Source organism: Euleptes europaea, chromosome 6 (assembly GCF_029931775.1).
Source record: "Euleptes europaea isolate rEulEur1 chromosome 6, rEulEur1.hap1, whole genome shotgun sequence".
NCBI classification, from domain to species: domain Eukaryota; kingdom Metazoa; phylum Chordata; class Lepidosauria; order Squamata; family Sphaerodactylidae; genus Euleptes; species Euleptes europaea.
The window spans coordinates 71,288,193-71,301,512 of NC_079317.1; the positions used below are offsets into that span (position 1 = coordinate 71,288,193).

The 13,320-nt window shown below is 42.6% G+C and overlaps 1 protein-coding gene across 4 annotated transcripts in view; it reads right to left on the reverse strand.

Annotated features, from left to right (window-relative positions):
• NADSYN1 (NAD synthetase 1) overlaps window positions 1-13,320 on the reverse strand; it is a 49,373-nt gene that overhangs the window by 14,924 nt on the left and 21,129 nt on the right. For all 4 annotated transcript variants that reach the window (XM_056851024.1, XM_056851022.1, XM_056851025.1 and 1 more), the window contains 6 exons: window positions 12,180-12,311; window positions 11,557-11,631; window positions 11,233-11,357; window positions 7,270-7,318; window positions 3,239-3,341; window positions 722-890 (listed from right to left, as the gene is read on the reverse strand). In XM_056851024.1, the coding sequence (XP_056707002.1) occupies window positions 722-890; window positions 3,239-3,341; window positions 7,270-7,318; window positions 11,233-11,357; window positions 11,557-11,631; window positions 12,180-12,311 (653 nt within the window). The remainder of the gene's footprint in view (window positions 1-721; window positions 891-3,238; window positions 3,342-7,269; window positions 7,319-11,232; window positions 11,358-11,556; window positions 11,632-12,179; window positions 12,312-13,320) is intronic.

The following is a 13,320-nucleotide window of genomic DNA, read 5'->3' on the forward strand; positions in this document are numbered from 1 at the left end:
CTTCTCCACTCACAGTGAGTGCCTACCACCCTCTTAAACCTCTCAGGTTGTGGGTCACATGTAAATCAGGACGTTACACTCCCCACCTTGCTTGTCTCTTTTAAAATATACAGAGAGCCATGACCATTTGAAACATCACTCCCAGAGAAATCCACAGATAGGGAAGCCCAGCCCCCTTTAATAACAAACCCTCACTCTGAGTTATTGGGGCTGGGGCTCCAACATTGTTTCATTCACACAGTGCCACCATTTACTAGGGGTGTACATTCAGCAAACCCAAACCGAAAAAAAATAGGCTTTTCTCTAGGATCATTTCGGGATCACCGGCTACAGCAGTAGATACCCCTTTTAAAAGAAAAGAAAACCGTTTTGGCATATTCGCACCAAACTCCACAGAGCTTTAAAGTTTAAATCCCTCCCCATTTCCTTCTGCTCCATTATGGTCTATGGGGAATCTTTCAGGGCTGGGGCTTTTTTTAAAAGTAGAGGCATCAAATTTTCAGCATAGCTATTGGTGACTCTCAATAGAAGAACCCCAAAGTTTGGTAAAGATTGTGGGTCCAATTTTATGGGCCCCAAATGGAGGAAAAATGGGGGCACATAAAATTGAACCCCCTAAACCAATTTTTACCAAATGTGGGGGTTCTTGTAAGGAGAGTTGAACTGAGGCATGTAAGCTTTCCATCACAGTGTGTATTTTAAAACTTGAGTATTTCCATACCTGCCTATTTCTTCAGCCAAAGATTTGGCTCTGTCACATGTATCCTGAGAAGAGTTTTCACTAGCCATGTAGCAAGTTGTTAGGATGCGTCTACAAAATTCTCGAGGATCCTTTGGTGTGTAGGCTTTATCATTCACTGTCTTATGCACATCACTCAGTACACCTTGATCTGAAGAGAGCAAGTAGGGAAAAATAAGTAAAGGAGGAAGTAAGAGATAAGCCAAATCAATACATCTTTTCATGCCTTACTGTGACAGGATGTAGGAGTTAGCTGCTTATTAATTAATTCAAACTTCAGCTTAATCATACAGTTAAGCTTACACAACAATGTAGAGATGAAAGACCACCTTCTCTAAAATATGTCTGTCCAATGGACTTAGAAGGGCGTAGATCTGCTTAGGATGGCACTGTGTTCATTTCATTTGGGGGGGGAAAATTATATTCTGTTGTCTAGGGGTACTTAATCATATGATTTAAATATTTTCCAATGTATGGATTGATTTTCATTCAGATTTTGTATATTAAACTACAATTAAACCAGAGAGCATTCAGACAAATATTTTGATTACAGAAAACAATGCATGGACCCAACATAGCACATGTGGAAATGTCTTGAGTTAAGCACAGATCCATTCATGCTCTGACTTTGTGAAAGAAGAACTGCTTGCATGAAAAGCCTACTGCCGGTTGCACAAGTACAAATTTATTTCAGGATGCAAGGCCATGTGACTATTTGTGTAGCTTTAATAATAAACTTCCACTTGCACAATGGGGGATGTGTAAGTGGAACAATGTTTTAGGTTCCAGGTTATAAATTCATTTTTGCTCTCAACAAATGTAAACCATTTTCATTCATTCAACATTTCTAAGCTCTGCCCTGTTAAATTCAACTCAATTGTCAAGCACATCCTTAAAACACTCCGACTGAAGTCAATGGGACTTTAATCATTGCTTAACTTGGGCTGGGCACCAGCATTTTACAGTGGTTAAGAATGGTGGACTCTAATCTGGATAACCGGATTTGATTCTCCACTCTTCTACATGAAGTCTTTTAGGTGACCTTGGGCCAGTCACAGCTCTCTCAGAACTCTCTCAGCCCCACCTACCTCACAAGGTGCCTGTTGTGGGGAGGGGAACAGAAGGAGATTGTAAGCTGCTTTGAGACTCCTTAAGGTAAAGAAATGTGGGGTACAAAAACCTACTCTTCTTATAATGACTTGGAATAAGAAGAATTATCGCTACTTAAATGAGAATTAAGTAACATTATGCAGTCACGAAATAAATTTGGAACTTGTGGAAGACCGACATTAAAATGTTTTCAATAAATACATAGTATGCTTTCTGTATATTTGTCCTGATCCATCTAAAATTAGTCATGACAAAAACTAGTTGAAAGCACTGGGACTTAAGTTAATTTGGTAGATGCTTTCAATAGCACTAATGTTAGCTGACTCAGAACCATTATTCTTTCACATTGAATATCTTGTAAAAAAAACTCTTTCCAAAGCTAAAATTTCTTTTAGGTATTTCAAAACATACAACACCCAGAAAGAATCCCCCTGAAAGAATTTCTTGCAAGTAATATTGCCCTTATGCATTAGTTTGTAATTTCCCCTACATTTTAGGCTACAGGTAGAACAAGTAGTAGAAAAGAACACGAGTCAAGTAGCACCTTAAAGACTAACAAAATTTCTAGCAGGGTATGAGCTTTCATGAGCCACAGCTCACTTCTTCAGCTGTGGCTCATGAAAGCTCATACCCTGGCAGAAATTTTGTTTGTCTTTAAGGTGCTACTGGACTCTTGCTCTTTTCTACTGCTACAGACAGACTAACACGGCTACCCGTCGTGATCCAGGTAGAATAAGTATTAGGAACTAAAATATCTAAGCCCACGAAAGAGTTCTTGTGTGACCTAAAGGCTCCAATACTTGCTTCTTATCATTTTAGAAATTATACACTAGCTAGACCAAAAAAAAATTTTTTTTAAATGTACCAGAAGTCTGAAATCAAAATACATAAAGGTATACATTGTAGGTGGCAGGGCGTATTTCAAAAAAGTGGTGTTCCAGTGACCACTGGGGTCTCTTGAAAGCTTATCGGGGTGACTCATTGAGAACATCAGCAATGGAAGGTAAGCTTTCACGAAACACAGCTTGCCAACTGCTACAGATCTGCCCCTGTAGAGGAGGTCTGCGAGATAATACATTGATTAGGAATGTTGGACCTCACCATAGATCTGTATGAACTAAATGTGCTCTAAAAGAAAGGGTGTTTTAAAGCACATTTAGTTCATACAGATCTACGGTGAGGTCCAGCATTCCTAATCAATGCCACAGAGGAACCAAGTGCGCATTCCTAGAATATGCCCCAGAATCTGCTGGAGCAGGCAGAGGTTCTATGGAAGACAGTCAAGGATTTTTCAGCATACAGAAGTTGATGTGAAAGTCTGAAAAAGAAACTCATGATATTGGCATCTACAGCTAACCTTTGACAATCTCGCTATTCGAGCATACTTACTTCCATTCCGTACTGCAGAACAAACCTGAAGACACATCGAGTACACAATGCAGGCTGTAGCCGAACTGTCCACGCCACCACTAAGCGGTAAGAGAAATCCTCCCTTAACAGATGCAGCGAAGGGAGAAAAAAAACATTGTTGGGAACCAGGTCTCTCGTCTCCTCAAAATCTTCATGTTTCTTTAGTTCCCATTATGCAAACTAGCCTTTGATTGAAGCGTGAATTCCAAAAGAATACCATGACTGCTCCCTGAAGATTTTTTAGTGCAAGGAAATCCCTTTTATAATAGCATAAGAAGCGTTCTGCTGGATCAGACATATGATCCATCTAGCCCACCATCCAGCCCCACACAACAGCCAATCAGCTGCCCTGTAGGACCAATAAACAGGGCATAGAGACCTGGGCCTTCCCATGATGCTTCCTCCCCAGCAAATTGGATATAATCATTTAAATTGAATATAATCATTTATGGTGGGTACACATGCTTTAGCAATAGTAGCCTTGTTCAGGTCTGTTAATTTTTGAAGTTATTTGGGGCCATCTATGCTGCTGTTTTGTTGCTAGGTAATTTTCATAGAATCATAGAGTTGGAAGGGACCACCAGGGTCCCTGGTTTCAGCATATATATTTTTTCCTCCCTAGCAATGGCATTCAGAGGTTTATAAGGCAGTTCCCTCTACTCTCTGTGGCTAGGGTCAGACCTATCCTCCATGAATCCAGCTAACCCCCTTTTAAATCCACTCTTGGCCGTCACTGCATCCATGGGTGGCGACTGCCCCAATTTAATTACTCATTGAGGAAAGAAGTATTTCCACTTGTCTGTGCTTATATCCAATGCTAATACATTTTCAGTCAGTATAAAATGCAGAAAAAAAACGGTCTTTATATTATGAGACTTCTAAGTAGCACTTGAAATGTCATTATGATAAGGAGTAACTACTGACAGCCACATTTAAGCAAGCCTGGAATGCTTGAAATGCAAGAGAACTGAGGTGTAAAATGTCACGTCGCTCATCTCTTATTTCCCTATCCCATCCCCAAAGTGAAGCTAAACCTCGTGATTATGGAGGACAGTGTGTACAGCATCTTCTAAAGATACAGGAATCAGAGGGGTGTAAAAGACTTCCAGTGACCAGACTGCTCCACTAGTCTCTGCCCCATCTGTGAGCTCTTCAAGCAACTAACTGGAAGCGATACGAGAGCAGCCTTCATAGTACAGTTACGCAAAACAAACCAGTTTATTACAGAGTCAGTTTCGCTTCATGGTATTGCAGCTCAGTATGGTCATCTGTGAGGGGGAAAAGACTCTCTAATGCTGTAAGGTTAGCACAAAGGTTCAGGACTAAATGTACAAGCATTTTGCTGGGGCTCTGTAGTATCAAGATATTCTTCCTATCTGGTGAAAGCTCTATCATATCTCCTGTCCGGAACCTCTCACCAGTCTGGGATAATTGGAAGGTAGTGATGTGTATCCCTAATAACTTGTTGCCCTGGGGAAGAGTCATTGATTGCAACAGCTCTGCCTCGCTTATGGCATGTGACTTACAGCCCATTCCTGACAGAAGAAGCGGCCGGGGACGGCGTGGCCGAGGCACTGCCACAGTGCCTCCATTGAGGTTTCCCAGCCTCTGCGAGGCTAAAAAAAAGTATTTTAAAAAAATAAAAATTCAAAAAAAGGGGGGAGAAGCCCCATTGAAAACAGTGATGCTGCGCCAACAAAAAGGTGGTGTGGCACCACCATTGCTTCAGGGGGCATTCCCAAAAGAAAGCTCCCTAAAGGCAGCTCTGCCCCACCGGAACGCCCTGGGAATGCCTCCCGGGATGTCGGCGCAGGGACTTGTGCCAGGAGGTCGCCGGTGGGAGTCCACACCGGCGTCCAACAGCTGTGCTGCCACCACAATCCAGGAGGGCCAGCATAAGTGGCACTACACCGGCGTCTGTGCCAGTTTGTACCACGCAAGTGGCATGGATGCCGGCATAGGGGTCACATCATCTCCTAAGGTGATTCGCCCCCCAGCCTCAGGAATGGGCTGTCAGTCACGCTTCTTGCCCATGAAAAAGTTTTCCTTAAGAGTTTTCACACTTGCCTCCGGTACTGCAGACTTTACCGGGCATTCTTCAGGTAATCTAATTTGCAACTCATCCAGTCTGACCTGGCTTACATCTGGCCACAAGTGTCACTTCATCATATCACCAAATTATTTTTTTAAAGCCTCGCTCAGAATTCAAATTATGTATACACTATCTCACATAGGTTGGCCAGTGCTTTTGTAAAGCTGAGGATGCTGACTTAAAAGTGAATCATGAAACCTGTGAAAACAGGTCCTAGGCTTTTGCAGTTTTATTGATTTGTGCACGTACCCGGCTGGATTAACCCCCTTAATTCTTTCGGAGAGCTATGTCAGACCTCAGTACCTCGTTGCATTCCTTGCATAAGGGACTTCACTCCAGACGAAGTCGTGAGTTTAAAAGCCAGCAAGTTCAGCAAGTCATAGAAACTTAAGGCTAGAATACAGGCATGGGGAAATACTGGTACATATATAGGGTACATACAATGAGGTTGATTAAGTTTAGATACAAAGAAACAATACAGAAGTTAACTGCCGGTAACGACTTAAGAAAACGCATACAAGAAATTAACGCGTGCAATAGCTAGACAATCTTCCAGAGCTCCCCAGCATTGTTCCGCGGGACCTGGTATCATACTAGCGATTACTCGGGCGGGTCTCCATTGTGGTGCAGATGCCGGGCGGGAGACAGAGTGCAAACGGGGGGGAGGGAGGATGGAGCGAACTAAAATTCCATTTAGTTTCTGTGAGGAACCATTTTGTTTTATCCGGGGACGACAGGAAGCCTTAGTTGACAAGCTACTGCTCAGGTTGGGTGGATGTGGTTGAGAATAAAATACAACTTCTCGGCCTCTCCCCCTTAGCACTATGCCTTTTCGGGTTCTCAGGAGCTAAAGAAATACTTAATGAACCTGGGATACAGCTCTTCAAGCTGACAGAGCTCAGGCACACCTCTATCCAGTGGTAGGGAATCATAACCAAAACTTCATGCCAGTAAACTATCTTTACACTTAAGAATTCCCCAAATACCATCAAGCTTTCACGCTAGCCAATTTTAATTGCCTGCCCTCAGAACTACTGGAAGGGACAGATTTGTGTATCCCCTACCCAAACAGTGGATCATGTGTTGTTATATTGTCCATTTTATAAGAACATCCATTCCACATGTCTCATCCCTGCTCTATCCAAGTTTCCAGAAAGATCTGAAAAACTCTACCATATCTCCTCCTTATAGACTGCTCCAATGAGACCACCTCTAAAGTGGCCAGATTCTTTGCTGAGACTTTGTAGATAAGGAAGCAGATATTCCTGACTTTTTAATAACCTTTAGGTATAATTAATTACAGTACATTAAGACTATGACTGTTACCCTTTGCATATTAATTTTATATTTGTATGTAAACTGTGCTGTTAAATTGCTGTTGACTGATCTTTTGATAGTAATAAATATTGGTTTGGTTTGATTTGTGCATGCTTTCCCCCCCCCCCCCAAGCGAGTCACCATACCAAGCAGATTTGGTCTTATAGTTCATCATACCAAAAAGGCTGGGAACCACAGCTTTAGAACGCACAGGCCACTGCAAATCAATGCCACTGCAGTTAAATACTAATCCCATTCCTAGAGTACAAACTAAAACTGCCCTACAGTGTCCTAATTACAAGGTAATTCACCTGTCCCTTCTGTTGCTGATAAACATGCACATGGTAGATTTTCCTAACATCTCCCCTAGGCCGTTAATGCCATTAATATCAAGCAGACCAAATTATGAAGAAGCTTCTTCCACAGTGAGAAACTGCCTCTTCAAATACTACATTTGTTACTGATTTCAAAAGTGATTGAGCAGCAGCAAGGTATAAGAAAAATGCAACCCTAAATTACAACACAAGCACCGGTTCCTATTAGCATCATTAGTACTAAAAATATGCTGCTTAAAATTTAGGCGACTGGATATTCTCCTTACCTGTGCACTACGCCTTAAGTAGTCCCAAAGCCAGCAAGCAGGGCCAAGGCTGAAAAGTAACAGAGCAGATATTTCAAGGTGGAAAGTATCCCTCCTCAAGATTATGCAGGAATCTTTTCTCCAGGGGTCTCCAGGGGCTGATGCAGCCATCAGCCATGCAATGCCCTCTTTTTGATATTATGCCCACCACACTCACTACTTAGTTACTTACACTGGAGGAAAAAATGCCATTTGTTGAAGACAACAGGCAAAGGCTGTTTCTTATGCAACATGTGTATTTAGATTCTGATATTATAAGTGCACTGCATTCATTAGATATGCATAAAATGTAGTTTTCCCTGTTCAAGTGCATGCAAAAAGCAAGCAGGAAGAAAACATTCAGGGGCCCCCTTACGTGTTTGGGAAAGGAAAAAAAGACGTTTTTTTAAAAACATCATGGCATTCTTCATGACTGAGGCAAAATGAAAGTATTTTAGGCTGGAAGAATACAAAGCATCACAAAAGCAGCAGCCTTGAGACTACAGTACACTTCATTTCTCCACAAAACGAGTTCACACAGTTATATTAGAAAAGGACACTTAACAGTAACTAGTTTTAGACAGCAGTTCCTAAGCACACTAAGCTAAACAGAGGAGCCTTTCTCATGTGGTACAGTCTGAAATGGTATTGCTTAACAATAGATGCATCATATGGGATTTTGGTTTGCAATATAGCTCAAAAGACAGTCCCATTAAAATTCAATTCCACTGAATATTGTAGGTAGTTAATTTGTAGGTACTTAAGGAAAGAAAATACCAAGACCACGGTCACACAGCCAGGATAACCTACAAGAACCAATGAACTCTGACCGTGAAAGCCTTCGACAATATTCCACTGAATATGTTTAAAATTAAAGTACTTATTCATAAACTAATAAATGCTTGATGGTCAAGGGTGAGGAAAAAACATACTTTCAAATATTGAAATCACTCTTTGTTTTTATCTTTAGTTTATACTTTTGTATTTTAAAAAAGACAAAAAACAAGCAGATGTTTTACAATGATGCCAACAAGATCAGCTGCAAGATGGATTTAGTCAGACTCCTTCCCATTAGTAAAGAAGAATTAATGCTCGTAATCAAATAGTTTCAAGCAATGGTAGAGAAGTGATTGACTGTAGAAAGTGGAAATGTCCCCTGCTCATACATTAGAAACTGTTCCAAAACACTTTATGTATTAGTTTGAGGACCTGACCTGGACGGGCCAGGCTAGCATGATCTCTTCAGATCTCAGAAGCTAAGCAAGGTCGGCCCTGGTTAATATTTGGATGGGAGATCACCAAGGAATACCAGGGTCACAGTGCCAAGGAAGGCAATGGCAAGCCACCTTTGAATGTCTCTTGCATTGAAACCCCTCCTGGGTCACCATAAGTCGTCTGTGACTTGACAGCTCTTTACACACACACAAAGGATACCTTGTAGACTGCTTTGGGAAGAAGTTGGAAATGAGATCAACTTGGATTAATCTCTAATTGTGGTAATAAACCCAGTTTAAAAAAATCCTCCCAATGCTTATTTATCTCTTCAATTACCAAATTGTCTTTCACATCATCCAAGATGTTTCACACTCTCTTGGTGAACTGATTAAAAATGTCTTATAATACATTGGTCAGGTTATTTGATTAACTCTAATCAATCCCCTCTAAGATTACATAAAACAAAGTTACATATAATAAAATAAAATCTCTTAGATCAGGAGTTTTCGAGCTACTCTAATCAATGCCCTCTAAGATTACAGGGAGTGGGAGAGAAAAAGCAAGTCATATGCTAGGTCTATTTTTATTAAAATAGCAGCCAATTAAAAAGGATAAAACCAATTTAAAATAACAAAATAGCAAAATAAAACCTAGAGAAGACCCTAGGTAAAATAACCTAGAAGTGAACTAAGATAAAATAAAATAAAATGTAACTCTCCAGCAGAGTGCTGAAACTGAAAGCATCTGACTCTTCACACACCGTAAGGAGTTCTGTTCACCTCAATCAGGAGTTCTAGATCTACTCTAATCAATCCCCTCAAAGATTAAATAAAAAGAAGTTACATAAAATAAAATAAAATATCTCAGACCAGGAGTTTTAGAGCTTATCCTAGTTATCCTTTTCTAAAGAATTAAAAGTACAATTTGGGACAAAACTGCATTAGCCAATGATTTATAATTAACAAACATACAGTTAACACTCTCACAGGAACAAACTGACTATCCTGACAGGGCAAAACTCACCCTCTTAAGAGAGAATTTGTCCACCCAGCACAAAAACCTGAACCACTATTTGTTAATGACCTACTTAATTTGTTAATGACCTACTTAGTTTGTGGGAAGAGGGCACTGATAATAGCACTGAAATTCTGAACAGCGCAAGCAAAAAAAATTGTGTGGATACTGAAAAACATGTATTTATTAAGGATTCAATGACTGGTGTAAGAGCCTCTGAAGCAATGGCACTGCAGAAACTAAACTAGGGCAACTGTGTTCTGATATGCATACCATAGAAAGCAGACAATTAGGCACCAAGCTTTCAGTTTTTAATGCTTATCTCTGTCTATGATGCCTCCCACTGGATTGTCTGAGGTCAATGAGTTGGGTCTTGTAATAACTGGATTGTGCAGCCAGGAGATTTGCTCCTGTTATTAGAGGCAAAGCAGGCAGAGCTCTACCCTTGGCTCGGTTGCCTTACACCAGGGTTGGGGAACCTTTTTTCCGCCAACGGCCATTGGTATATTTATAACATCATTCGCGGGCCATACTAAATTATCAACTTAAAAATTAGCCGACCAAGCCCCAAGCAGGCAGCCGGAGTTGCTCCTGCTCCGCATGGTCGGGGCCGGATTCTACAGCCGGCTCCCGCTACCTCCGCCTGCAGGGATGAAATGAGGACACACTGGCTGAGAACTCCCCACCCCCCGCATGGGCATTCTGGCCCTGCCCCCTTTAACCCCTCCATTTTCGCCACTTCCGCCCCCAGCCCTCTTGTAGTACAGAGGGAATACGTTTCTCCACGGCCTGGGTGGGAAAGGGTTAACAGTTTCTTGGGCTGTCCTAGCAGCTCCATAGCTAACGACTCTTCTGCAAGGAGGGGAAAAGGTTCCTTTTCTCGGCAAAACAAACTCACATCTGCCTTGAATAGAGGCTATTCCTGTCTGTGGGAGGGGGCAGATCACCAGTCTTAGATCCTTCTGAGCTAGAGATCTGCCAGGACCCACAAAGGGCCAGACCAAATGATTTCGCGAGCCTTAAACGGCCCCCGGGCCTGACGTTCCCCACCCCTGCCTTACACTATGAGTCCCCAACCTTTTCCAAGCCTGTGGGCACATTTTGTATTCTGACACAGCACAATGGGCACAGCCACCTGGGAAGCAGGGGATAAGAGGGATACATTTTAAAAATGCACTGGGAAAGTGGGGGGGGGGGAGAGAGAGAATAAAACCAACACTGAAGTGGCAGCTGTTGCTGAAATGTTATTTTAATACACACATGAACACAGGAAGCTGCCTTATACTGAATCAGACCCTTGGTCCACCAAAGACAGTATTGTCTACTCAGACAGGCAGCGGCTCTCCAGGGTCTCAGGCTGGGGTCTTTCACATCATCTACTTGCCTGGTCCCTTTAACTGGAGATGCCTGGGATTGTACCTGGGACCTTCTGCATGCCAAGCAGATGCTCTACCACTGAGCCACAGCCCCTCCCCTTTATAGCCAATTGGATTTAAAATGGGCAATCTACTGGGCAGGAGCCAGCCTTTCTGAAAGCACTTTGCAGGTGCCAGGAAAGGTGTTGGCAGGCACCCCATGGCACCTTTGGGCCCCAAGATGGGGATCCAGCTTCACACAATATACTACAGTAGCAGATGGGGAGCATGTCTCTGTCCACCACATAACAGCTACAGGAAGGGATAAGATCAGGCTGCCCATTGTCAAATTTTCACCTACCTGATCTCTTCCTCTGGACTATGATACCTCCACTGGATTGGCTCATCTGTAGGTGTGCTTATGTCATCAGGCCATGAAAGGGCAAATTTTACTTTAATCCTGCAATAAGGTGTCACTTTGCTTGCCTAATTGATATAAAGGAAATCAAGAAAACATCAGAAGCAATAGGATTTATCCGTAAAAACATTCTCAGATTTTCATTCGCTCTGGAATCCACCATCCCCTTTAAGCTTCAGCTTTGGTTTCGTAAAGTGTCCTACCTACTGCATACCTTGTTAAATACATAAACAAACAGACGGCAGAATACAGATAAGAAATTCTTACTGCTAAATTTCGAGACGATATTTCTGCCCTGTAACTTCGGACATCTTCCAAGTCGAGGGTGGCAACCAAGACTTCCTGAGAAAGACAAAAGGATCAACTTATACAGTACTGAGTTGTTTAAGCACTTTCTGCTAAGAGTTGTTTCTATTGGCAGTGGTGTTTTTCTTGCATATTTTCCACATGCAAGTACTTAAGAACATAAGAAAGGCCATGCTGGATCAGACCAAGATCTATCAAGTCCAGCAGTCTGTTCACATAGTGGGCAACCAGGTGCCCAAGTAGACTGCCCAACCTAACACTTTTTTAATCCTGCCCTTCAAGGAGCTTGAGGCAGAAGGTACCAGTTCCCTTCCCCATTTCATCCTCACATCAACAAGCAAGAGGTAGGTTAGGCTGAGAGACAGTGACTGGTTCAACGACATTCAATGAACTTCATAGTTGAGCAGGGATTTGGACCTGGGCTTCACCAGGCAAAATCCAGCACCAGCCACTATACCACCCTGGCTCTCACTGATGGCCATAGGATAACTAAAGTTCCCAATATACACCAGCATTAATAAGTAGGCCTGTTATTTTAAGAATATCTAGTACTCTCAAATATAACGCCCATGTCTATCCATTACCACATCGTCCAAAGAAAACTGAAGTCCTTGAGCAACAGTGGCGCCGTTCATACAGATCATGGCACAACCATCATAGTACAGACGATCACCGTCGCAGCCCTTCTGGTTAGCCAAGATATATATCCCGCCGTTCTATAAAACAATATCAAAAATAAGTCAAAGCACACCCATGGCAAATTTCATAATGTCAATCTTTTTGACATGTTATTGGCCTTGAGACCAAGAGGGAAGCAACATGGCAAAATTTACACAGGTCTTGAGACCTATTCCAATATGCTTAAGTAGCAGCAAGCTTCCCTGATACTCGGGACTGTATGGTTCCACAGAAAGAGCTGAAAGTAAAATCACATGATCTCACCTGCAGGTGTTTTCCAGCTTCTGAAAAGGGACAAAGGCCGGGAAACTCCTGCCCCAACCTGCTCCCACCATCCTTAGATGTCAGTGATCCCCAACACGGTGCCAGCGGGTGCCATGGCACTCACTGATGCGTCGCCTGGCACCCACCTGATTCTTCCCCAAAAGCCAGCCCTGGCTTTGTTCAGGCACATTGTAGCAGGAGGTGCTGCATAGGATTCCACTATCTGTCACAAGAAAGGCATTATGGAGGAAGGTGCTAAGACACCCTCCCTGGCAGCTGAGAATGGACAGACAAGAATTAGAGGCGTTATAACCCCCCCACACACACACACACACAAACCAGACTCAAAGGGAAGAAGGAGGGTTGGTTTTTATATGCCTACTTTCTCTACCACATAAGGAAGAATCAAATCGGCTTACAATTACCTTACCTTCCCCTCCCCACAACAGACACATAAGAACATATGAAAAGCCATGATGGATCAGACCAAGGCCCATCAAGTCCAGCAGTCTGTTCACACAGTGGCCAACCAGATGCCTCTAGGAAGCCCATAAACAAGATGACTGCAGCAGCACCATCCTGCCTGTGTTTCACAGCACCCAATATATTCGGCATTCTCCTCTGATCATGGAGAGAATGGGTATGTATCGTGACTAGTATCCATTTTAACTAGTAGCCATGAACACCCCTCTCCTCCATGACACCCTGTGAGGTAGGTGGGGCTATGAGAACTATGACTGGCTTCGTGTGTAGGAGCGGGGAAACAAACCCAGTCCACCAGAT